A 26,178-nucleotide genomic window follows, 5' to 3' on the forward strand; every position below is an offset into this window, starting at 1 on the left:
TTATACTCCGAAATATACGGTACATATAAAACCAATATAAAAATAAATATGATTAAAAACGATTTTAAAGGGTAAAACCAATTAAAAGAATAAATAGAAATCAAAATGTTAAAAACACAGAGAACCACACAACTCACGTAGTGTTAAAAGCCAAAGAATAAAAGTGGGTCTTAAGACAAGACTTAAAACACTCCACTGTGGGAGCAGTTCGAACATGGAGGGGCAGAGTGTTCCAGAGCTTAGGGCCGACCACAGAGAAGGCCCTGTCTCCACTGGTTTTAAGTCTCATCTTGGGCACCACGAGCTGGAGCTGGCTCTCGGACCTCAGAGCGTGCACAGGAGTGTAAGTATGGATGAGGTCCGAGATATAATGAGGTGCCAGTCCATGTAAAGCTTTAAAAGCAATTAGCAAGGTTTTAAAATCTATTCTAAAATGAACAGGGAGCCAGTGCAAACTCTGAAGAATTGGGGTTATATGCTACATGTCTTCAACTCATCACTGAGCTTGTTCCACCATTTAACTCCTAAAACGGAAATACATTTGTATTTTATATTCGTTCTTACTTTACATATTTCAAAAATCAATATCCCCCATTAATTATAGTTTTCTCTTCTTAATTTAAATAACCTAAGAACACAAGCTGGAAGGCTGCTGTTCTTTACTCGAAACACAATTTCAATTGTTTTTAAAAACACAATATCTGAAAATTTTAACACATTAGAAATGATAAATAATGGATTGGTAGGTTCATAGTAGCACGTTTTGTGTATTATTCTAATTACCCTTTTTTGAAGTTTAATTATTGGGTATATGTTTTTTTGATAAACATTTCCCCAAACTTCAACACAATGTTAGATATGGAAAAATAAAGGAATAATATAACATATGCAGACATTTCTTATTCAACATGTCTTACATTATAAAGAATAGCAATGGATTTGGATATGTTTCCCTTTATATATTCAATCTGCTGTTTCCAACATAATTTATGATCAATTATTATTCCCAAGAACTTAGTTTTACATTGAACAAAGAGAGCACAGTCTACCAAGTCAAATTTCTTGTGTGTCAAACATACCTGGCCAATAAAGCTGATTTTGATTCTAATTGTTGTGAAGATCATTTTCCAATAACATGCATCCTCTGCGGGGGACATTTGTGTTTTGCCAAATAGGGTTCTTTTTTTGAGAAATGTGAGATTCAGACAAAAGACAATAAAATAACAATGTACACTGCGTAGAATGCTGGTTCTTAGGAGGATACAGAGAATGCATTCCCCTTGTCGTTGCCATGGCGACCCACAGATAACCAACTTTAGTGGTCTGTAATTCTGAACCAATATCTGCCAGAAGGCCGGTACCAATGCCAGTAAAACTTTCTTGGAGAACACACATCACTAACACCTCCTCCATCACTCCTCCATAGCTGGCTTAACTTCTCTCATTTCCAAATCTACTAAGAGGAGAAATCAGATAAGTGTGTCTGTTTGAGGAAGCCAATTAGGCGATAGCAGATCACCTCTCCTGATCCAATTAACGGTAGCGCTGCGTTTACTTAAGCCTGTTAATTAAAGGCTTGTCTGGCAGGAGGAGGAAGGCCTAATCCTCCCACATCACCCACCTAACGGCACTTTGCAAAACCGCTAAATAATAATCATAAGACGGGATGACTATCGCCCGAGGACACCTTCAGAGCAGCGCCCACATGAACTAAATAGATTTTCTGCCTCTTTACGCTTTCTATTGACCCCAGTGTCGAGCTCATGTGGCCCATTTACGTTTCCCCGCACGCAAACACAGTTGCTAAATCTTCCAGAAATGCTCCCAGAAACTTGAATTTTCACCTAAAAGTGAAGCCTTTGTATTTGACAGTTAAAATTGGCGATACAGTAATTAAAAACTGTAATGGAAAGAAACACTCATAGGTTTTTTTTGTACTGACCAGATGGAACTATCTTCCAGTAAACACATAATCCCTGTAGACGTAATATGTACATCACATCCTAATGATAAATAGTCCCTCAATCATAATTGCTGTTCTTGACAGTGACGAGTTATTCTGGTCCATTCCCAAGATGTGTAGAACAGATGGAAGATGCAGAGGCATAAATGGAGAAGAAAGAACTCATGCCAGCTGCTCAGATGTTGTTGACACTAATGGCACTTTTGATGGTTTCCCTGTGTTGTCTGTCCTCGCCTCGCAAAGCCTTCCTCTCTTGATAGGATGCCCACAAACTGATTCAATCTGTTTGCAGCTGCAGCAAATTGATGACCTAATAAGACCATCAGAACATGCACATGCTAAAACTCAGTATGTTAATCTTGTGGCCATTGTCCACTTTTAACTGTATAACTTCCACTCTATCCTTTGGCTTACCGTGAATGCTGTAATTATAGCTGCCGTATACATTGACCGATACAGCTAAGAGGATGAGGCGTTAATTGGAAACAGAAGATAATCGGAGAGAGACATTTGAAAATTCATTACGGTACATACCGTATAGCAATTTCATCATTTAGAGTTTAGAAGAAAGTAAAAGAGGAATGTAGCTCTTTTTGACAACAATGTCATTTATTAACAGGTATTTTGCACAACACAGAAGCAACAAGAGTAGGGAAAATGATCGATTCTCTAATGCATCACAGTTAGAACGTCAACGATTCAATAATTGACTTACTTGACAACCCTGAGACCTCAGAATGTATGCATGCATGCATGCATACATGCATACATACATGTATACATGTATACATACATGTATGTGTATATATATATATACAGTATGTATATATATATATGTGTATATATATGTGTATATATATGTATGTATATATATATATATATATATATATATATATATATATATATATATATATATATGTATTCTGTGTGTCAAATGTTGTCAATCATAATCACTCACATGAAGTTAAGAGGCCATGCCATGGAGCTAATTTGATTTGATTGTAACTTTTCTACATCACCAACGTTGATAATGTACGTTGCTGTATGTATACTTTTGACCCAGCAGATTTGGTCACATTTTCAGTAGACTCATAATAACTTCATAAAAGAACAAAACTTCATGAATGTTTTTTGTTAAAAACAAGTATGTGCTCCAATCACTCTATCACAAAAACATAAGAGTTGTAGAAATGATCGGAAACTCAAGACAGCCATGACATTATGTTCTTTACAAGTGTATGTAAACGTTTGACCACGACTGTGTGTGTGTGTGTGTGTGTGTGTGTGTGTGTGTGTGTGTGTGTGTGTGTGTGTGTGTGTGTGTGTGTGTGTGTGTGTGTGTGTGTGTGTGTGTGTGTGTGTGTGTGTGTGTGTGTGTGTGTGTGTGTGTATGTGTATATATATATATATATATATATATATATATATATATATATATATGTGTATATATTAGGGCCGATCCGATCCAAATATCGGATCGGCCGCCGATATTCGCAAAAAAATGCGTATCGGCAAGGCATGGGAAAATGCCGATCCAGATCCAGTTTTAAAAAAAACTGGTCCGTGTTTTCCAACGCACCGATTTAAATAATACATTCCACTTGTCTGCTGTTCCCTAAGCTCCGTTCCGCATTTTCCAGCACACCTTCAGCACATCCACAGGTCTGTGGATTCTAACGCAGTTGCTTTTAGCTGCTGGCATTACACGACAGGCTCTTCTCACTCTTTCCTGTGTCTCCCTCTTACAGACAGCGAGCGCACCTTCTTACACACGTCACATACTGTCACGTCATACGTCACATACGTATACGCCCTCTCCCAGCAGAGAGCGAGGTAGCAGCATAGCTAGCGTTAGCTGTGATGCTAGCGCAGCCGCTAAGGTGCGCGCCTGCTTTAAGCGTCCTCTGCGCACGGCAAATCTATGCCACGCACAAAATCAAATAAAAAAATAAGCGCATAACAATTTTCGACACACGGACACGACAGAGAAAACAGTTTTCGTCATCATTGTTCAAATATTGTAAGGTCTGTCGAGACGCTTATCTCCATTCGGTGCCACACGTCCACACCATCGCCGAGGCAAACATTTCCACGTCAACACCGTATGAAAAAAATTGTGATTTTTTTTTTTTTTTAGTTGTGATTTCCCTCTCTGCATGAAAGTTTAAAAGTAGCATATATTAATGCAGTATGAAGAAGAATGTTTTAATGTAGACATGCAAGCCTTGAAAGAAAATTTTGAAAATCAAGACTACATTTCCTGCAAATGGGTGCATTTCTACCCTATATTTTAACTTTAGATTTATTCTCATATCAAACTCTTTTAGTTGTCTTTTTGACACTTACATCCGGCGCCCCCCTCCACACCCTGGATTATAAATAATGTAAATAATTCAATGTGATTATCTTGTGTGATGACTGTATTATGATGATAGTATATATATGATAGTATATATCTGTATCATGAATCAATTTAAGTGGACAAGTTGAAAAACTTATTGTGGTGTTACCATTTAGTGGTCAATTGTACAGAATATGTACTTCACTGTGCAACCTACTAAAAAAAGTCTCAATCAATCAATCAAAACACATAGAATCATCATACTGATGTGATTATATGCATTGGGTGTTCATTCAAGGCTAAGGCAAAATATCGAGATATATATTGTGTATCGCAATATGGCCTTAAAATATCGCAATATATATATTTTTATTTTTTATTTTTATTTTTTTATGTCCTGTCCAGCTTCTCAGGCAAATCATATAGTTGATGTAGATGCCCATGTCGGCTGTTCAGATTTACTTTACAAAAGAGAAGTGTAGGATACTTCTCTTGTTGCCTTATTTGTATTTGACTTTATTAAATGTATTTATATTATCATTTAGTGCAGCCGGGCCGGAGCAGGAGGGGATAGAAAGAGAAAAAAAAAGAAGACAGAGGGGGAAATTGTGGGGACAAGAGGGGGATTAGACAGAGAGACAAAAACAACAACAGCAAACAACAACAACAACAACAACAATAGAGCAACATCAGCAAATATGACATGTACAAATATGATGGTAAAAGTAATAGCAAATAAGCAGTTAGCGAAAAATAAAAAATAATACAGAAATAACAATGAGCATTATTACACTACAAATGGATCAATACAAATACCAATAGAAATAGCGCTATTGATAATGAACAATACCAATAATTTACCTTTATTATCAACAATACAGTTGTTTAAATGCAACAATACATATACGTAATGATAACTTGAGATACAAAAGAATGCAGAAAAATGGAGGGGGAGAAAGAGAAGCAACCTACATTAACCTTGTAGATTGTTATAGTCACAATAGGTTAAGCTTTGTCAGTGTGCCATGTGTTACACCCAGTTTACCCTAGGGCAACAACGTTAATATATGTTTGATGAAACGTGATTATGTGCATGAGTGTAAGTATGCATATGTACTTGTATATGTACAGAATGTGTATATGTGTTTGTACAATGAATGTATATGTACAGAATGTGTATATGTGTTTGTACAGTGAATGTATATGTACAGTATGTGTATGTGTATGTTTGTATATTGAATGTGCGTGTGGATGTACGAACATTAGGTAGGTAAATATGTACTGTATTTGTGTATGTATGTGGGAGCGTAGGTACCTATGTACGTATGTGAGCATATGTGAATTTGCATGTACAATACATTCGACTCCCAGAGTGCGTGGGAGCCAGAGCACGGCCCCATCACCCCCGAGAGCCCAACCCACAAACAGGAGGCGTGGTGCCCAGGGAACCAGGGACCACCGCCCCCACGCAGCCATGCCGGCCAGCGACAGGAACCCCAGAGCCCGACCCACCGTACCGCCCACAAGGGCCAGCAGCAGGCCGCAGACAGACGCACCCGGCAGAGGACAGGGCACGAGAAAAGCAGGGGACAGCCAGACCCCAAGCCAGCGAGAGACCACACCCCACACGGGCAGAAAGGTGAGACGCCCCGCCCGAGGGACCCAGAGACTCCCCGCAACCGGACGGGAAGACCGCCCCCGCCCCACCGGCAACCGGGCCCCCACGAGCCCACCCCCCACCCCCGGAGAGCGCGGCGAGGCCAGCCCCCGGCCACCCCACCCAAACCGGCCGCCGCAGGACCACCCAGGCACAGGGCCACGGGAACCACCCACCCCACCCGCAGGGACCCCAACGATGGAGATGGAACAACCAGCAACCGCCCCGCCGAGCCCCCCCCCCTGAGGGAGGGGAAAATTAAAAAATAATATTAATAAAATATATTAAAAAATAAATAAATTAATTAATTAATTAATTTAAAAAAAAAAGAATTAAAAGAAGATCACAGACATGCTGACAAACAAGGTCACTACCCCAGCAACTGGCCGACTCGCAGCACCTCGGAATACCTTGCAGCACCAAGCTACCACAATAGACGCAGGGACTAGGCCCAACAGGCCCCAACCAAGACGGGCACCCGGAAGGGATGGACAGCGGGACCCAGGAGCTCCAGACACGCAGTTCGGATGCAGTAGCCTGAGGCGTCGACCCCCGTCTGACAGGCAGGCCCAGAGCGTACCCCCAGAAATATACATACATACATACATACATATATACATACACATACACACATACACGTATACATACCCACACATACACATATATACATATACATACACATATGTACACATACACATATATAAACATACATACATACACACACATATACATACATATACACAGTTCGTCAGCCCCGACAGCCATCACGCGCGCGCGCTGCCATCAGTCACAACATCAGCCACACCCCTGCACCAGACCCAGCAGCCACGGGCGCCCACACCACAAACAAACGGCAACAGAAACAGCAGCCGCAATAACCCCAGACAGCCAGCACCAGCCAATCAAATCAAAGCGATCAAAAAAAAAACTGCGACCAGCAACCACACGCCACCAGGGCCACGGAGATCAGCCGGCGCCAGCCCGCCGGTCAGCCCGAAAGCCAACACGCAAACAAGAGACACCAACAACCCCCCCAACCAAAAGGCCCCCCACCCCAACCCAAACCCGCACAAACACACCACCGCCCAAACAACCGAGACACAGCATCCAGACCAGACACGGGGGCTGCGCCGCCACCACACCAAGTCACCAACAGAGACCCCACAGCGCAAGGTCGGGCCACACGGGCACGGACCCCATCCAACAGGAAGTGAGACCCGCGCGACGCCACACACAAATAAATAATAAGATTAAAAAAATAAAAAATAAAAAAATAAAATAAAATAAAAAATACAATTTAAAAAATAAAATAAAATAAAAATAAGTAAATAATAAAAATAAAAATAATAAATACATTAAAAAAAAATATATATATATAACAATAATAAATGAATAAAAGCCTGGCAGGCCACCAGACCGCAGTCCCCGCCGGCCGACGAGGCAATGAGGGGTGCGCCGAACCCCAAACCCCCCATGCATGTGTACAAGGCCCCCAGAGTGTCTACTGTGTAGTTAAAATTAGGAGGTCAGCCGTTACAGCCGACCTCCAGTCCCTATTGATGTGTGTACTGTAGCGTGAGTGAGATATGTATGCTTGTGGGAACTAATAATGCGATTAAAATTGGGGGACATCAAGGTCATGGTGGGTCCCAACCAAACCAAGCCCCCCAAATCCTAAGTGTCTAATATGCAGCTAAGATTGAGGGATGGACGAGCAGGGGACAAGACAGGAGGACTGGAGCCCCATTGGAGGCATCCTCAACCCCCCGCCATGCCTCCCCGCAGGACAATCCCCAAAGTCCTATATATGTGTGACTGTGTGCGCTATAAGTAGGAGGAGTAGAGGGCCCGGACATCCCCCCAGTCCACGCGGCCGACAACCAGGAACTACGGCCAGGAGGCCGCCACCCCCCGCCACAGCCCGTGACCCACACCAGACCACTTTAACGTGACGCCACGCGAGCCCCTCCCCCCGCCAAACAAAGCCAGCCCCCGCCCGCCCCAACCCAACCCTGCAGAGCCCATACCGGCAACCAAACGCAGAGAAACCGCACAGCCCCCACGCCCAATGCAAACACCGCATCCCGGCCATCCACACAGCAACGTGCCCATACGAGTCCCGGCCAGGGGAAGGAGCCCCCCAACGGGGCAAGAAGCCAATGCATCCCGTCCGCCCGCCAGCCCCCAAACCAGCCGGCAAGCCAACGCCAGCCAGCCCCACAACCCCACAAGCGCACAGACACCAGCCACAGTCCCCCAGCCACTCCAACCCAACACAGCGATGCCAACCGCTGGTATCACCGCAGCAACCATCACCACCACCGCCCGTCCGCAGCGTAAACACCCGCGGCCGCCGAAACCAAAACAAAAAAGCGACCGACCCCGTAAACCACAACAACGCACACCCCCGGCTACCACCGAGGCCACCAACCCACCTACCCCAACTCATCCACAGCCAGGCCAATTGAGCCACCGGACATCCACACCCATGCACACACCTACACATTCATATACACATACATACACACATACATATATGCATATACATATACATACACATACACACATATACACACGCATGCATATACATATAAACATACACATCCACACATATATACACATTAATACACCCACACACATATACATAAGCCCACATATACACAAACACATACATACACAACACACACACAAAAAAATAAAAATAAATAAATAAATAAATAAATAAATACAAAATTAAAAAAAAAAAAAAAAAAAAAAAAAATATCGCAATATTTAAAAAAGGCCATATCGCCCAGCCCTAGTTTCAATGATGCCATTTCTGTTTGTCATGTATAATTGTGTCTATTTTGTGTTTATCCTTGAATAAACAGGTCAGTTTCTTGTTACCAACCATTGTGTATTATTCAAACTCCCCTAATTTAGCTGGCTAGTTGTTATCAAGAGTACTAAAACCCTTTTCAACATGATTCTGACAACTAAGTAGGCTAAATAACTTTAAACTTTAATACATGCTCGGATAGGCCAGTATCGGTCAGTATCGGTATCGGTCAGTATCGGTATCGGATCGGAAGTGCAAAAACAATATTGGTATCGGATCGGAAGTGCAAAAACCTGGATCGGGACATCCCTAGTACATACATTGAACATGTGAAAATAAAGATCGTATTTTTTCCAAATAAAGGGACTACAATGGAACCTTATCAACCGTAGCTAAACCAGGTATTCTCAGAGCGTTCCTTCAATGGCAACTAGACTGTTCAGTTTGTCTTAGAAGACGTTTCGCACGTCATCTGGGCAGGCTTCAACTGTTCATGCTCTCAGACTCAGATTGGTCATATCTATTCTGAGCGCTTGGTGGCAAAACCCAAACTATTTATCTTCAGCAGGAGGGGACCATGCCCAGAAAAGAATGGTTCCCCCCTATTGTGTTGCAAAACAGATGCAATGGAGCGACACCTTTGCCAACCCAACAGCAGGCGTTAGGATGGAATCCCCCTCGCTAGCAATGCAGTGTTGTGTGGCAAAACAACCGCTGTTAAGATGCAGAGAAGAGAAACCTCTCGATGTGGTTCAGCAAAGGATCACAATACATTTTTACATCTCATCCGATCTCGTATAAAATGTTTTTTTTTTCCATATTGATATTAAAATGGCAGTTTTAAAGCATCTGTATTAAACACTAAATAAACTATGGATGAGTTCAACATTTTGTTGACATACTTAATGATAACACACATTGAAAAGGATGAACACAGAAGAGTATTTACAGTTTTTATTCAATAATTAAACAAATATAGAAAAATATGAAATAAAACGGTGAACTATTTTACAGTCCTCTGTGTTTATTCAGTGATGCAAGACCCAAATTAAATTGCCTCGTCGGGGATAATGAAGACATTTTCAAATGTAAACAAATTATGATGTTAATTACACTGTTGACATCATGCAAATGTGCATCATCTTTCATAGCAATACAGAAAAGAAAAACAACTTTTATTTGTTTTTGGATTCTGCATTATTCCTGAAAATTTGAAATCGAACCATGGAGGCCTGGCAGAGATGTTTATAAAACAATCTTGCCTTCCTTTATGCTTCCTCCAAACGAGCTGTTTGGAATTTGTCCAATTTGTGACGTTTTCCCCAGTTGTGACGTCAGCGATTATTTCCATATATGGTAGAGATTTACCCAAAGAGCTTAGCGGGAGTCCACCATTGTAGTCAATAAGCTCATTCTTGTTGTGGGGCAGACTGGCTCGTACATGCACATGCATCCTCCGCTGGTGCCATTTATAATACAAAGTAGCGTATAGTTTTACCTTTATTCTGTCAGTAATCTTGATATGGAAGCGCTAAAAACTACAACAAATATGGCAAGGAGAAGACACTGTCAAAGTGGAGGCACGTAAATAAGATCGCCCAAAAAACAGTACATCCTGAAGAGACGGTCAGAAAGCGGCTTGACGATGGTCTGTAAAACATAATCATTGCCACATTTTGACCAAAGAACCACTATTACATGTTATGTAGACCTGTGGTCCCCAACCTTTTTGTAACTGCGGACTGGTCAACGCTCGATAATTTGTCTCACGGACCGGGGTGGGGGGGGGGTTTATTGTTTTTTTTGTTTTTTGTCATCAAAAATTACAATCATGTGTGCTTACGGACTGTATCCCTGCAGACTGTATTGATCTATATTGATATATAATGTAGGAACCAGAAATATTAATAACAGAATGATTTAATAAAAAAATAAAAAACTGAAATATATATATATATAATTTTTTTTTTTAATTTCTACCAATCGATCCACGGACCGGTACCGGGCCGCGGCCCAGTGGTTGGGGACCACTGATGTAGACCACTAATATCGGCCCAGTGGCTAATTAGCAATTGCTAATACGTTTTGTGTGCTGGTAGCAGTGGTGAGCTGCTGATTAACCCCATGTATTGTGTTGCACATACTTTGTACATCTGTTTGGTTTGCTCCACCGAATTCTGACGACCCTATCCACCGCCACACAGCTGAAGTTGAGTTAGCTTTTATTTTCAGCAATAGCCTCACGTGCGAAGGATATAGCTCGAAGTCACGGCTGACATTTATTTCTCTGCCCTCAGCCACGCGTTTAGCGCCGAGTTTGTTCATTCTGTTTACTTCTGCGGTACCTTGAGCGGGGAAAGGTCAACTCTGATTGGCTGTTGTCACGGACATCTCTGCCATGTTTGATCAAGTTAATATGCCGTCAGGTGGTGAGGTGATGAAATGTATACTGATCCTCACTGGGACGGCGTGGCTCAACGGTAGAGCGGCCTTGCCAGCAACTTTAGGGTTCCAGGTTCGTCCGAGTCACGGTCGTTGTATCTGCATGCTTGGGCAAGACACTTCACCCACCTTGCTCCTAGTGCCGGTATTCCATCACTTTCAAGCCACATCAATATTTAGAGTTTCTGTTGTATGCATGACCGGTGCGACTTCGGTTCTCACACTGGACGTTAAACAAGCACCTCTCGTCTGTTTTAAAAGGAAAGTAACCTTAATGAATAATTCATTCTTTTGTTCTATTCATTTATTTGTCCAATCTTCAAGACACATTAGGGGTGTCTTAAATCATTTATAGTTCTGATTTATTTTTTTATACAACGTATATCACCATAAACTAGTGTTGTCCCGATACCAATATTTTGGTACTGGTACCAAAATTATTTCAATACATTTCAGTACTTTTCTAAATAAAGGGGACCACAAAACATTGCATTATTGGCTTTATTTTAACAAAAAAACTTAGGGTGCATTAAACATACGTTTCTTATTGCAAGTTTGTCCTTAAATAAAATAGTGAACATACAAGACAATTGTGTTTTTTATTATTAAGTAAGCAAACAAAGGCTCCTAATTTAGCTGCTGGCGTATGCAGTAACGTATTGTGTCATTTATCACTCTATTATTTTGTCAAAATTATTAAGGACAAGTGGTAGAAAATGAATTATTAATAGAGATGTCCGATAATGGCTTTTTTGCCGATATTCCGATATTGTCCAACTCTTAATTACTGATTCCGATATCAACCGATACCGATATATACAGTCGTGGAATTAACACATTATTATGCCTAATTTTGTTGTGATGCCACACTGGATGCATTAAACAATGTAACAAGGTTTTCCAAAATAAATCAACTCAAGTTATGGAAAAAAAATGCCAACATGGCACTGCCATATTTATTACTGAAGTCACAAAGTGCATTCTTTTTTTTAACATGCCTTAAAACAGCAGCCTGGAATTTGGGACACGCTCTCCCTGAGAGAGCATGAGGTGGGCGAGGTTGGGGGGGTGGGAGGTTTAGGGGGTAGCGGGGGGTGTATATTGTAGCGTCCCGGAAGAGTTAGTGCTGCAAGGGGTTCTGGGTATTTGTTCTGTTGTGTTGGCGACTTCCGCCCGATTGTAGCTAAGATAGGCTCCAGCGACCCCGAAGGGAATAAGCAGTAGAAAATGGATGGATGGATGTTTATGTTGTGTTACGGTGCGGATGTTCTCCCGAAATGTGTTTGTCATTCTTGTTTGGTGTGGGTTCACAGTGTGGCGCATATTTGTAACAGTGTTAAAGTTGTTTATACGGCCACCCTCAGCGTGACCTGTCTGGCTGTTGACCAAGTATGCTTGCATTCACTTGAGTGTGTGAAAAGCCGTAGATATTATCTGATTGGGCCGGCACGCAAAGGCAGTGCCTTTAAGGTTTATTGGCGCTCTGTACTTCGCCCTACGTCCGTGGACCACTCCATACAGCTGCGTTTTAAAAAGTCATACATTTTACTTTTTGAAACCGATACCGATAATTTCCGATATTACATTTTAAAGCATTTATCTGCTGATAATATCGGCAGTCCGATATTATCGGACATCTGTAAGTATTAATCTACTTGTTCATTTAATGTTAATATCTGCTTACTTTCTCTTTTAACATGTTCTAGCTACACTTCCGTTAAAATGTAATAATCACTTATTCTTCTGTTGTTTGATACTTTACATTAGTTTTGGATGATACCACAAATTTGGGTATCAATCCGATACCAAGTCGTTACAGGATCATACATTGGTCATATTCAAAGTCCTCATGTATCCAGGGACATATTTCCTGAGTTTATAAACATAATATACATTTAAAAAAACAAAAGATGTTGTGATGCCAAAAAATATTGACGTAATCATAGTAGTATCGACTAGATACGTCCCTGTACTTTGGTATCATTACAGTGGATGTCAGGTGTAGATCCACCAATGGCGTTTGTTTACATTTTGACGCCGGTGAGCTACGGTGTGTAGTGAAGCATGTTTAGCTATTCCTCGTCCTGCAGGGATGATACTTGTAAGAATCTTACTTTATTTGTCAGCATGGAGGCGAGGATTAGTGATTTAGAAGTAGCTAAAACACTGCCGACTGGGGCTGGACTTTAGACGCTAGCTAGCTTGCCATGTCTTAAAGCACCTCTTTCGGTGGGCGTTTCAGTGTTATAACTTCACCTTTATCGTTACTTTTTAAGCCAAAACGCGTCCGTTCTCCCTTTTCTGTCTACACACTGTGTCTGTTTGTAAGTACTCCGTGATTGTGCACTGCCGAACATGCTCCTCTGATCGTAAACCAGTAATGACATGACGTGACGGGGGCGCGGTGACCGGTACTTTTCAGAGGCGGTATAGTACCGAATATGATTCATTAGTATCGCGGTACTATACTAATACCCGTATACCGTACAACCCTACCGTAAACGCACTTATACATCTGCCAGCTTTCAGGCGCGCTGCTAAAATTGGTTTTGAAGTGAAAAGCAACAGTTGTCACACACGTGTCCTTGAAGTGAACTACTCCTGCACAAAGGGTCGCAAAAATTTTCTCTCTTGGTTTTATACCGGGACTCGCCTCGTCGTAACTCATGAAGGCTGATTGCTATTTTGTCCAGTGGATAAGAACCAGACACATGTTTCATTGTTGAGTTCCCTGAAGACTCTTAGGTATACTAAGATAACCTTTTTATCCCTTCACTCTGACAACAGTAGCTTAACTCAGTCAGGATTTACAAGGATACAAAGGACCTGATGTTACACTCTTTTAAGTCAAACATCTGAATCTCTCTTGGCTGTCTACAGACACACACACACACACACACACACACACACACACACACACACACACACACACACACACACACACACACACACGCTCACACACACGTATTTTATCCTCCTGAGATTGAGAAGCATTTCATCTACCAGCTTTGTTCCACAAAGCCAGATGAAATATAGGTTTATGCACACTTGCTCACAAGTAAGTCTATAGCTGTGTTTTACTAATCGCATATTTTATGCAATGCACTTTTGATACTGTCAAGATTGTGTTTTAGAGCCCTTTATTGCCCTAGTTTTGTGTTAGAAAGAATCGTTCGTGTGCTTGGAGCTCTGAATTTGTTGGTCCGGTTTTGCATTCTAAATTAGTACTCGTACTTTGAGATAGGCGTAGGAACAAATTGCAGAGTAACTCACGGTGTTTGCTAATAGGGCAAAGACTATGAGAAAAAAGACGAGCGTGAGTTTTCTCTCCAAAACGGCAACACATTTTGATTTAAAATTTTATATTTCACACATATAAATGCATACAACTGTGGGGAAAAAAACAGGAAGACATGTTACTTTTAGACTCTCAATCAACATATTCTTGTCTCAATGTGCCACACATTAAAAACAATATGCAATAATTTACTTTAAAAAAAGATTTGGCTTTATGCAGACAGACTCAGAGCTTTTGTCTACATAATTCTCTTAAACTATAAAAAAAATATATCCAGTCATTATAATTTATAATTTAATGTAATCTTAATACATAAAAATAATGCAAGTAACCATTTTAAACTTTTTACTCATTACTGTAGAATTGTTTACAATGGTACTCTAATTTTAAGGTAAATAACCTAATATATATATATATATACAAACCCCGTTTCCATATGAGTTGGGAAATTGTGTTAGATGTAAATATAAACGGAATACAATGATTTGCAAATCATTTTCAACCCATATTCAGTTGAATATGCTACAAAGACAACATATTTGATGTTCAAACTGATAAACATTTTTTTTTTTTTGCAAATAATCCTTAACTTTAGAATTTGATGCCAGCAACACGTGACAAAGAAGTTGGGAAAGGTGGCGATAAATACTGATAAAGTTGAGGAATGCTCATCAAACACTTATTTGGAACATCCCACAGGTGTGCAGGCTAATTGGGAACAGGTGGGTGACATGATTGGGTATAAAAACAGCTTCCCAAAAAAATGCTCAGTCTTTCACAAGAAAGGATGGGACGAGGTACACCCCTTTGTCCTCAACTGCGTGAGCAAATAGTCAAACAGTTTAAGAACAACGTTTCTCAAAGTGCAATTGCAAGAAATGTAGGTATTTCAACACCTACGGTCCATAATACCATCAAAAGGTTCAGAGAATCTGGAGAAATCACTCCACGTAAGCGGCATGGCCGGAAACCAACATTGAATGACCGTGACCTTCTATCCCTCTGACGGCACTGTATCAAACACCGACATCAATTTCGAAAGGATATCACCACATGGGCTCAGGAACACTTCAGAAAACCACTGTCACTAAATACAGTTTGTCGCTACATCTGTAAGTGCAAGTTAAAGCTCTATTATGCAAAGCAAAAGCCATTTATCAACAACATCCAGAAACGCTGCCGGCTTCTATGGGCCCGAGATCATCTAAGATGGACTGATGCAAAGTGGAAAAGTGTTCTGTGGTCTGACGAGTCCACATTTCAAATTGTTTTTAGAAATATTCAACATCGTGTCATCCGGACCAAAGGGGAAGCGAACCATCCAGACTGTTATCGACGCGAAGTTCAAAAGCCAGCATCTGTGATGGTATGGGGGTGCATTAGGGCCCAAGGCATGGGTAACTTACACATCTGTGAAGGCACCATTAATGCTGAAAGGTACATACAGGTTTTGGAGCAACATATGTTGCCATCCAAGCAACGTTACCATGGACGCCCCTGCTTATTTCAGCAAGACAATGCCAAGCCACGTGTTACATCAACGTGGCTTCATAGTAAAAGAGTGCGGGTACTAGACTGGCCTACCTGTAGTCCAGACCTGTCTCCCATTGAAAATGTGTGGCGCATTATGAAGCCTAAAATACCACAACGGAGACCCCTGGACTGTTGAACAATTTAAGCTGTACATCAAGCAAGAATGGGAAAGAATTCCACCTGAGAAGCTTAAAAAATGTGTCTCTTCAGTTCCCAAACATTTACTGAGTGTTGTTAAAAGGAAAGGCCATGTAACACAGTGGTGAACATGCCCTTTCCCAACTACTTTGGCACGTGTTGCAGCCATGAAATCCTAAGTTAATTATTATTTGCAAAAAAAAAAAAAAAAGGTTTATGAGTTTGAACATCAAATATGTTGTCTTTGTAGTGCATTCAATTGAATATGGGTTGAAAAGGATTTGCAAATCATTGTATTCTGTTTATATTTACATCTAACCCAATTTCCCAACTCATATGGAAACGGGGTTTGTATATATATTAACTTTTTTCTCACATTCTGTGTAAGGGGCGCCGGAAGTTGGCAGACCTGTCAGCGATCCTGTTTTGTCTCCCTGTCAGTCAATCAATCAATCAATGTTTATTTATATAGCCCTAAATCACAAGTGTCTCAAAGGGCTGCACAAGCCACAACGACGTCCTCGGTACAAAGCCCACATAAGGGCAAGGAAAAACTCACCCCAGTGGGACGTCGATGTGAATGACTATGAGAAACCTTGGAGAGGACCGCATATGTGGGTAACCCCCCCTCCCCCCTCTAGGGGAGACCGAATGCAATGGATGTCGAGTGGGTCTGACATAATATTGTGAGAGTCCAGTCCATAGTGGATCCAACATAATAGTAAGAGTCCAGTCCATAGTGGGGCCAGCAGGACGCCATCCCGAGCGGAGACGGGTCAGCAGCGCAGAGATGTTCCTAGCCGATGCACAGGCGAGCGGTCCACCCCGGGACCCGACTCTGGACAGCCAGCATTTCATCCATGGCCACCGGACCTGTGTTCCCCCCCCCCCTCCACAAGGAAAAGGGGAGCAGAGGAGAAAAGAAAAGAAACGGCAGATCAACTGGTCTAAAAGGGGGGTCTATTTAAAGGCTAGAGTATACAAATGAGTTTTAAGATGGGACTTAAATGCTTCTACTGAGGTAGCATCTCTAATTGTTACCGGGAGGGCATTCCATAGTACTGGAGCCCGAATAGAAAACACTCTATAGCCCGCAGACTTTTTTTGGGCTCTGGGAATCACTAATAAGCCGGAGTTCTTTGAACGCAGATTTCTTGCCGGGACATATGGTACAATACAATCGACAAGATAGGACGGAGCTAGACCGTGTAGTATTTTATACGTAAGTAGTAAAACCTTAAAGTCACATCTTAAGTGCACAGGAAGCCAGTGCAGGTGAGCCAGTATAGGCGTAATATGATCAAACTTTCTTGTTCTTGTCAAAAGTCTAGCAGCCGCATTTTGTACCAATTGTAATCTTTTAATGCTAGACATAGCGAGACCCGAAAATAATACGTTACAGTATTCGAGACGAGACGTAACGAACGCATGAATAATGATCTCAGCGTCGCTAGTGGATAAAATAGAACGAATTTTAGCGATATTACGGAGATGAAAGATGGCCGTTTTAGTAACACTCTTAATGTGTGATTCAAACGAGAGAGTTGGGTCGAAGATAATACCCAGATTCTTTACTGATTCGCCTTGTGTAATTGTTTGGTTGTCAAATGTTAAGGTGGTATTATTAAATAAATGTCGGTGTTTAGCAGGACCGATAATCAGCATTTCCGTTTTCTTGGCGTTGAGTTGCAAGAAGTTAGCGGACATCCATTGTTTAATTTCATTAAGACACGCCTCCAGCTGACTACAATCCGGCGTGTTGGTCAGCTTTAGGGGCATGTAGAGTTGGGTGTCATCAGCATAACAGTGAAAGCTAACACCGTATTTGCGTATGATGTCGCCTAGCGGCAGCATGTAAATTCTAAAAAGTGCAGGGCCAAGAACCGAACCCTGAGGAACTCCGCACGTTACCTTAACATAGTCCGAGGTCACATTATTATGGGAGACGCACTGCATCCTGTCAGTAAGATAAGAGTTAAACCACGACAAAGCTAAGTCTAACATACCAATACGTGTTTTGATACGCTCTAATAAAATATTATGATCGACGGTATCGAAAGCAGCGCTAAGATCAAGAAGCAGCAACATAGATGACGCATCAGAATCCATCGTTAGCAGTAGATCATTAGTCATTTTTGCGAGGGCTGTCTCCGTAGAGTGATTTGCCCTGAAACCGGATTGAAAAGGTTCACAGAGATTGTTCGACACTAAGTGTTCATTTAGCTGCTGTGCGACAATTTTTTCGAGGATTTTCGAAATAAAGGGAAGGTGGGACACCGGTCGGTAGTTTACCATGAGGTCAGGATCAAGGTTAGGTCTTTTGAGCAGAGGATGAATAACCGCTTTCTTAAATGCTAGGGGAACAGTGCCAGAGGAAAGTGATAAGTTTATAATATTTAGCACTGATGGACCTAATAATACAAAAAGCTCCTTGATAAGTTTCCCAGGAAGTGGGTCAAGTAAACATGTTGTTTGTTTTATCCCACTTACACGCCGTAATAGTTCCTCTAATGTTATTTCATCAAAAAGAGAGAGACTATTTTGTATTGCAGTATCCGTCGTAGATACAGTTGTATCTGTGTTAATAGAACCCAGTTGTAGCTGGGATGCGTTGTCTTTAATCTCCTTTCTAATGAGTTCAATTTTCTTATTAAAGAAATTCATAAAGTCATCTGCCGAGTGGGTGGAGCTATTGGGAGGAGTCCCTTGTTGGGTTAGCGATGCTACTGTACTAAACAAAAATTTAGGGTTGTTTTTGTTGAGGCGGATGAGATTTGAGTAATATTTAGCTTTAGCTAAGGTAAGCATGCGTTTGTACGATATTAAACTATCACTCCATGCTTGATGGAAAACCTCAAGCTTGGTCGCGCGCCATTTGCGTTCCAACTTTCTACATGATAATTTATGAGCTCTGGTTTCTTCTGTAAACCATGGGGTGCGCCCTTTAGGGGCCCTTTTTTGTTTTAGCGGTGCTATACTATCAATGGTTTCGCGCAGGGCATTGTCAAAGTTGTTAGTTAGGTTATCAATAGAGCCGACATAATTTGGGAATGGTGCCATTACCGAAGGCAGTAGGTCAGCAAGAGTCATCGTTGTGGCAGCATTAATGTTGCGGCTGCTATAGCAGTTATTATTATTAGCTTGTTGACAATGAGTCAGAACTTCGAATTTTATAAGGTATTGATCGGACATTACTTTAGTAATGTTTGTCTGCTCTTGAATGGGATTGTGCTTAAAATCTTCATTTCCCCTTGGGGATAAATAAAGGACTTCTGATTCTGATGATTCTGATCTTAAACATCTTAAAGTGCATTTCTGTCCCAGTTGTAAAACCTAGGTCAGGTTGTCTTTTTTTATTTTAATTTTTTTGCCATCACGGTTAATAGGCTTATATTGCCAATCCGATTTGAATTTAAATTTAGCTTTGGAATCTTATTTTTTTTCCCTCTTAATTTTTGTTACTTTGCTGAACTTCTCGCTGGCGAGTCGCGAGTGTGTAAAGCTGCCACCGAAAGATTGTGGATGACTGAACAGATGGCGTTGAGTTAATTCTACTGTTGAATAAACGCGCTCAGGTGCTGAGAGCGATGCACAGAGTGAGACTTCTTTGTCCCCGTCTGAAGCGAGAGACGAAGAAACGTGAGCTTCAACCATTCTGATTGGCGTACATGTCTGTCACTCAAATGATGGAAAAACCCACAGCCTCTTGTGGTTACGTTAAAACTTCGATGTGGATTAATCCTGCAGTCCTATTTGCCAACAATACAGTGTCAATAATGATCGGTATGATATCACGATATATTGCCAATGGTAATGATGGTATACTACAGAAGGATACGAGAAAGTAATTTAACAACAATCATGACAATATCAGGACATTTTGACAACAATAATACTAGTATTACCATATAAAATGAGAAATCATTTTATTAGAAGAAAAGTCTGAGACTGTCATAAGATCCCACCTTTGCATGGTGAAGAAAACACATTTTAATAGTGTCAGTCGTTGCCTTGCAAACATAACCCATAACAATCTGCCTGTTTTTGTCTTTTTTCTCACCACTATACACACTAGCATTTGCCTGCCTCACTTGTCTCCTCGTTTTTACAAAATGCTTACCCCAACATATTTTCCCATTCCGCTTTCACATATAAAATGACTAACTCAATTCCCCCCTTTTAACACTTCCCGCCTTCCCTTCTACTCTGTGTTGCAGGATATTTGTGGTGGGAATAGGCTTCTTCAGTCTGTGCTTTCTAATGACTTCTCTAGGGGGGCAATTCTCAGCCAAGAGACTGGAGGATTCCCCCTTCACCATTCATACAGAAGGTAACTACATGTGCTTTTTCTCTCTCTCTCTCTCTCTCTCTCTCTCTGTGTGTGTGTGTGTGTGTGTGTGTGTGTGTGTGTGTGTGTGTGTGTGTGTGTGTGTGTGTGTGTGTGTGTGTGTGTGTGTGTGTGTGTGTGTGTGTGTGTGTGTGTGTGTGTGTGTGTGTGTGTGTGTGTGTGTGTGAGTGTGTTTGTGTTCCCTCAGGCTAGTTCTGTACTGCCGTGTGTCAGTAAGATGCACAATTGACAACCATTCACTCACATTCACACCTATTCACACCTTTATTGTCTACTGAGTTTAATTTATTTATGATTTCTGCTGGTGGTGTGCCTCCGGATTTTTTCAATGAAAAAAATCTGCCTTGGCTCAAAAAAAATTGAAAAACACTGGCTTATATCATCATGTAAATTGTATTGACATTGGCTAAAGAAACTTTAGTATTCAAAAAGAAAAAGAAAAAGCCTTTTTCAAAAGATTTTGAACACTGTTTGATTGCAGGTTGGTGCGGTAGTACCAAGGAACTCCCTGGAAGGTCCTTTACCCTCTATACACCTATCGATTATAACGATACCAAGTAAAAGAGCCGTATTTAGTCGATACTACTATGATTACATCAATATTTTTAGTATCACAAAATCTTTTTTCATTTAAAAAAAAATTGTTTAGAAACTCAGGAAATACATCCCTGGACACAGGAGGACTTTAATTTTGACCAATGTATGACCATGTAACTACTTAGTATCGGATCGATACACAAATTTGTAGTATCAACCAAAACTTTTGTAAAGTATGTAAACAACCGACAAATCGGTGCTTATTCTATTTTAACAGAAGTGTAGATAAAACATGTTAAAACAAAGTAACCAGATATTGGTAGATGAAGTAGATTAATAATCCATTTTCTACCGCTTGTCCCTCATAATTTTGACAAAATAATACAATGTTACTGCATAGGTCAGCAGCTACATTAGGAAACTTTGTAACCCGTTTGCTTACTTATTTAATGCCAAAATTGTTCTTTGATTGCAACAGCAGTATATTAATGTATCATAGGGCTGGGCGATATGGACGAAAAAGTATATCTCGATATATTTTTACTTAAACTCAATATTTGATATGTATCTCTATATTTTTTTGGTGAAAGTATACATATATAGATATTCATTTTTGAGCGATATTCAGTGAAATTGAAGTGAATGACAACTGTGCTGTGAACAGCCAGTGGCACTTTTATTAACCCAGGTAGTCAAGATGGGTATTAAGAGCATAGAAAATAAACTGTTTAAGTAGTACAGAATTACATAACATAAATAAATAGAAAATTTGTATTTATATGTAAAATAACTAACATAGCTGTGCAAATAATACAAAATGTATCAAACTCAGGTAAAGAAATACATTTGCAGACAGGTACTTTGTGATTCCCCTTCCTGGTTCGATGACCCGCCCTATCTTGCCTCTGATTGGCCTGTCCCTAACCAATCGTGACTCATCATAGTAAACAACCAACCAATCATGGATGTTCTTATACGTGCAAGCACGTCTTGGAAGGATGAAGGGGAGGGGTTTAGTAGCCCATGGAGAGGGAGAACAAGGAACACAACAAATAAGCGGCGTTTGGTAATTTTAACGTGAAATAAATTATATCGATATTACAATATTTTCTTAATTCATATCTTGTTTAAAAATATATCTATATATCTTACAAACCTGATATATCGCCCAGCCTTAATGTATCATACGATATTTGTTTTAAATAAAGCCAATAATGAATTTTTTTGTGGTAATGCTTTATTTTGAAAAGTATCAAAGAACATTTTGGTACCGGTACCAAAATATTGGTATCGGGACAACCCTCGTTTGGACACATTTAAAGCATTTGTGATCACACCAAGTTGTCTCTAAGACAGGCTGACACAGCTTTCTTGTGGCGAAAAACAAGTCAGAAGTGCTGCAAGCTGTCAAAGCTTTCTGTGTTTAGGATGTAAACAGGATGGGATGTAGGGGGCACCCGCTTCTCCAAAATGGCCGTGCCCGTGTGTACAGGAAGTGATGTCATCAAAAGGGCATCTCCCGATGGTTTCAAGCGGCATGCAAAAAGAATGAATGAATGAAGCGTTCGTACGCCCACACGTGGTTCGCACTAGGGTTGTACGGTATACCGGTATTAGTATAGTACCGCGATACTAATAAATCATATTCGGTACTATACCGCCTCTGAAAAGTACCGGTCTATGATTACGCCGATATTTTTTGGCATCCCATCTTCTTTTGGTTTTTTTTCATGTATATTATGTTTATAACAGCCATCAGACTGTATAATGCATATGATCCTTCTTGACTGCACTTAAATGTAGACTATATGTAGAATATATTTATATTATTTATATATTATATATATAATATATTATATTATTTATATTATTTATTATTATTACTGTCTATTGTGAGCGAACTGTGGTGCTGAATTTCCCCCAGGGATCAATAAAGTACTTTCTATTCTATTCTCCATCCATCCATCCATCCATCCATCCATCTTCTTCCGCTTATCCGAAGTCGGGTCGCGGGGGCAGCAGCCTAAGCAGGGAAGCCCAGACTTCCCTCTCCCCAGCCACTTTGTCCAGCTCTTCCTGTGGGACCCCGAGGCGTTCCCAGGCCAGCCGGGAGACATAGTCTTCCCAACGTTTCCTGGGTCTTCCCCGCGGCCTCCTACCGGTCGGACGTGCCCTAAACACCTCCCTAGGGAGGGTTAGGGTGGCATCCTGACCAGATGCCTGAACCACCTCATCTGGCTCCTCTCGATGTGGAGGAGCAGCGGCTTTACTTTGAGCTCCTCCGGATGACAGAGCTTCTCACCCTATCTCTAAGGGAGAGCCCCGCCACCTGGCGGAGGAAACTCATTTCGGCCGCTTGTACCCGTGATCTTGTCCTTTCGGTCATAACCCAAACCTCATGACCATAGGTGAGGATGGGAACGTAGATCGACCGGTAAATTGAGAGCTTTGGATTCCGGCTCAGCTCCTTCTTCACCACAACGGATCGATACAGCGTCCGCATTACTGAAGACGCCGCACCGATCCGCCTGTCGATCTCACGATCCACTCTTCCCTCACTCGTGAACAAGACTCCGAGGTACTTGAACTCCTCCACTTGGGGCAAGATCTCCTCCCCAACCCTATTCTATTCTATTCTATTATATTCTATAAACTCAGGAAATATGTCCCTGGACACATGAGGACTTTGAATATGACCAATGTATGATCCTGTAACGACTTGGTATCGGATTGATACCCAAATTTGTGGTATCATCCAAAACAAATGTAAAGTGTCAAACGGAAGAATAAGTGATTATTACATTTTAACAGAAGTGTAGATAGAACATATTAAAAGAGAAAGTAAGCAAATATTAACAGTAAATGAACAAGTAGATCAATAATTCATTTTCTAGCACTTGTCCTTAATAATTTTGACAAAATAATAGAATGATAAATGACACAATATGTTACTGCATACGTCAGCAGCTAAATTAGGAGCCTTCGTTTGCTTACTTACTACTAAAAGACAAGTTTTCTTGTATGTTCACTATTTTATTTAAGGACAAACTTGCAATAAGAAACATATGTTTATTGTACCCTAAGATTTTTTGTTAAAAAAAAGCCAATAATGCAAATTTTGTGGTCCCCTTTATTTAAAAAAGTACCGAAAAGTATCAAAATAATTTTTGTACCGGTACCAAAATATTGGTATTTGGACAACACTAGTTCGCACACAGTCATATTTGGTGCGATGTAAAGGTTTGTTAACCGAAAAGTTTGCAAATAGAGGCATTCGTAAATGGATGTGCCACTGCACTGAAAGTCTTCCAAGCTCTCACTCCCATTGATGTTCTTGTATGGGTTCTTCCAAAATCCCAAAACATGGATGTTAGGCTGATTGGTTTGGTTGTGTGTTAATATGACTGGGACAGAAGCATGTTTGGAGGTAGTGTTGACCATGTGTTTGATGAATAACAATGATTGTGTACTTGAGCTGGTGTGAGAGTACAAGAGCCTATTAAAAATCTTGATGCAGTGTTTATATCCTGTACATGCAGGAGCGAGACAATGACACAGGGGGAGTGATTACTCTTTTCCAGGCAACTTCTAAAGCCGGTTTGTGTAAATTAAAGATAAGAATGTGCTGTATGTGCGAGTGTTTGTGATCTCGATTAATCATCCGCTCACGCTGTGCAGCCAGGGAAGAAATTTGGAGCGAGCTCATTAAAATTGTACGTCGTCCAGCCGCGCTTTCCCCATAGGACAGGTTTACACGTTTGCTGGTAAACGGACAATAGATAGTCTAGTTTAGGAAAACATGTGACTTAGTCCGTGCATGGTGGGTAGATGTCTGTGCGTACGCCCCGCCGTTTCACCCTTTTTATGCATGCCCCTGTGCAGTTCAATCACACTGTTCTGTGACTCCCTGCCCATTCCATGTGTGTGTTTATCCGCGTTTGTGATGAGCTGGCAGGAAACCGCTGTTAAAGGGGTTGATGGCAGCAATGTGGGACAAGATTTAGACCACCGAGACCCAGAGGCCGATCCATCTGCTCGCTGCAAATCAGCCGAGCAAAACAACTGGTCCTTTCATTAAGCTCCCGCTCACCTCCTGCAACGTCTCACACACATTCAGCGTGTTCGCATGTCCTGTTCGGCACATCTTCCATATAATACCAAAAAAGTAGGTGATTCCAACTTTTTCTTGGCTTTTCAGTGTCAAGTTCCCTAAAACACTGATTTATGACTTATGTTTACTTGTGTTTTTTGCTGTAAGCCCAGGAGATATTTCAGTTTTTACACTGACTTTTTTTTTCTTCTTGCGTCCAGATTAGGTGTCAACTTTCCCACGTTTGATGATCTTTTAGCGGTCTAAATTCCTATTATCATTTCAGGTCAGGGTTAACTCTATTGTGCTGTTAGGGAAATTTGTCTTGGGGTTGGTGTTACATTATTGCATCATAAGGGCAGAGATGCTACAGTCACATAAAAACATAAGCAAAACTTCTGGTTTTTAGTAGAGATGTCCAATAATATCGGACTGCCGATATTATCGGCCGATAAATGCTTTAAAATGTGATATCGGAAATTATCGGTATCGGTTTCTAAAAGTAAAATGTATGACTTTTTAAAACGCCGCTGTACGGAGTGGTACACGGACGTAGGGAGAAGTACAGAGCGCCAATAAACCTTAAAGGCACTGCCTTTGCGTGCCGGCCCAATCACATAATATATACGGCTTTTCACACATAAGTGAATGCAAAGCATACTTGGTCAATAGCCATATAGGTCACACTGAGGGTGGCCGTATAAACAACTTTTACACTGTTACAAATATGCGCCACACTGTGAACCCACACCAAACAAGAATGACAAACACTTTTCGGTAGAACATCCGCACCGTAACACAACATAAACACAACAGAACAAATACCCAGAACCCCTTGCAGCACTAACTCTTCCGGGACGCTACAATATACACCCCCCGCTACCCCCTACACTCCCCCAACTCAACCCCGCCCACCCAAAACCCCGCCCACGTCAACCTCCCAAATTCCAAGCTGCTGTTTTGAGGCATGTTAAAAAAAAAATGCACTTTGTGTCTTCAATAATAAATATGGC

General features: G+C 41.1%; 1 protein-coding gene across 1 annotated transcript in view; it reads left to right on the forward strand.

Annotated features, from left to right (window-relative positions):
• Positions 1-26,178, forward strand: part of LOC133621686 (alpha-1,6-mannosylglycoprotein 6-beta-N-acetylglucosaminyltransferase B-like) — a 334,072-nt gene that overhangs the window by 19,072 nt on the left and 288,822 nt on the right. Inside the window, exon 2 of the mRNA XM_061983949.1 lies at positions 20,408-20,520. Within this exon, the coding sequence (XP_061839933.1) occupies positions 20,408-20,520 (113 nt within the window). The remainder of the gene's footprint in view (positions 1-20,407; positions 20,521-26,178) is intronic.

The sequence above is a fragment of the Nerophis lumbriciformis genome, linkage group LG25 (assembly GCF_033978685.3).
Source record: "Nerophis lumbriciformis linkage group LG25, RoL_Nlum_v2.1, whole genome shotgun sequence".
NCBI classification, from domain to species: Eukaryota; Metazoa; Chordata; class Actinopteri; order Syngnathiformes; family Syngnathidae; genus Nerophis; species Nerophis lumbriciformis.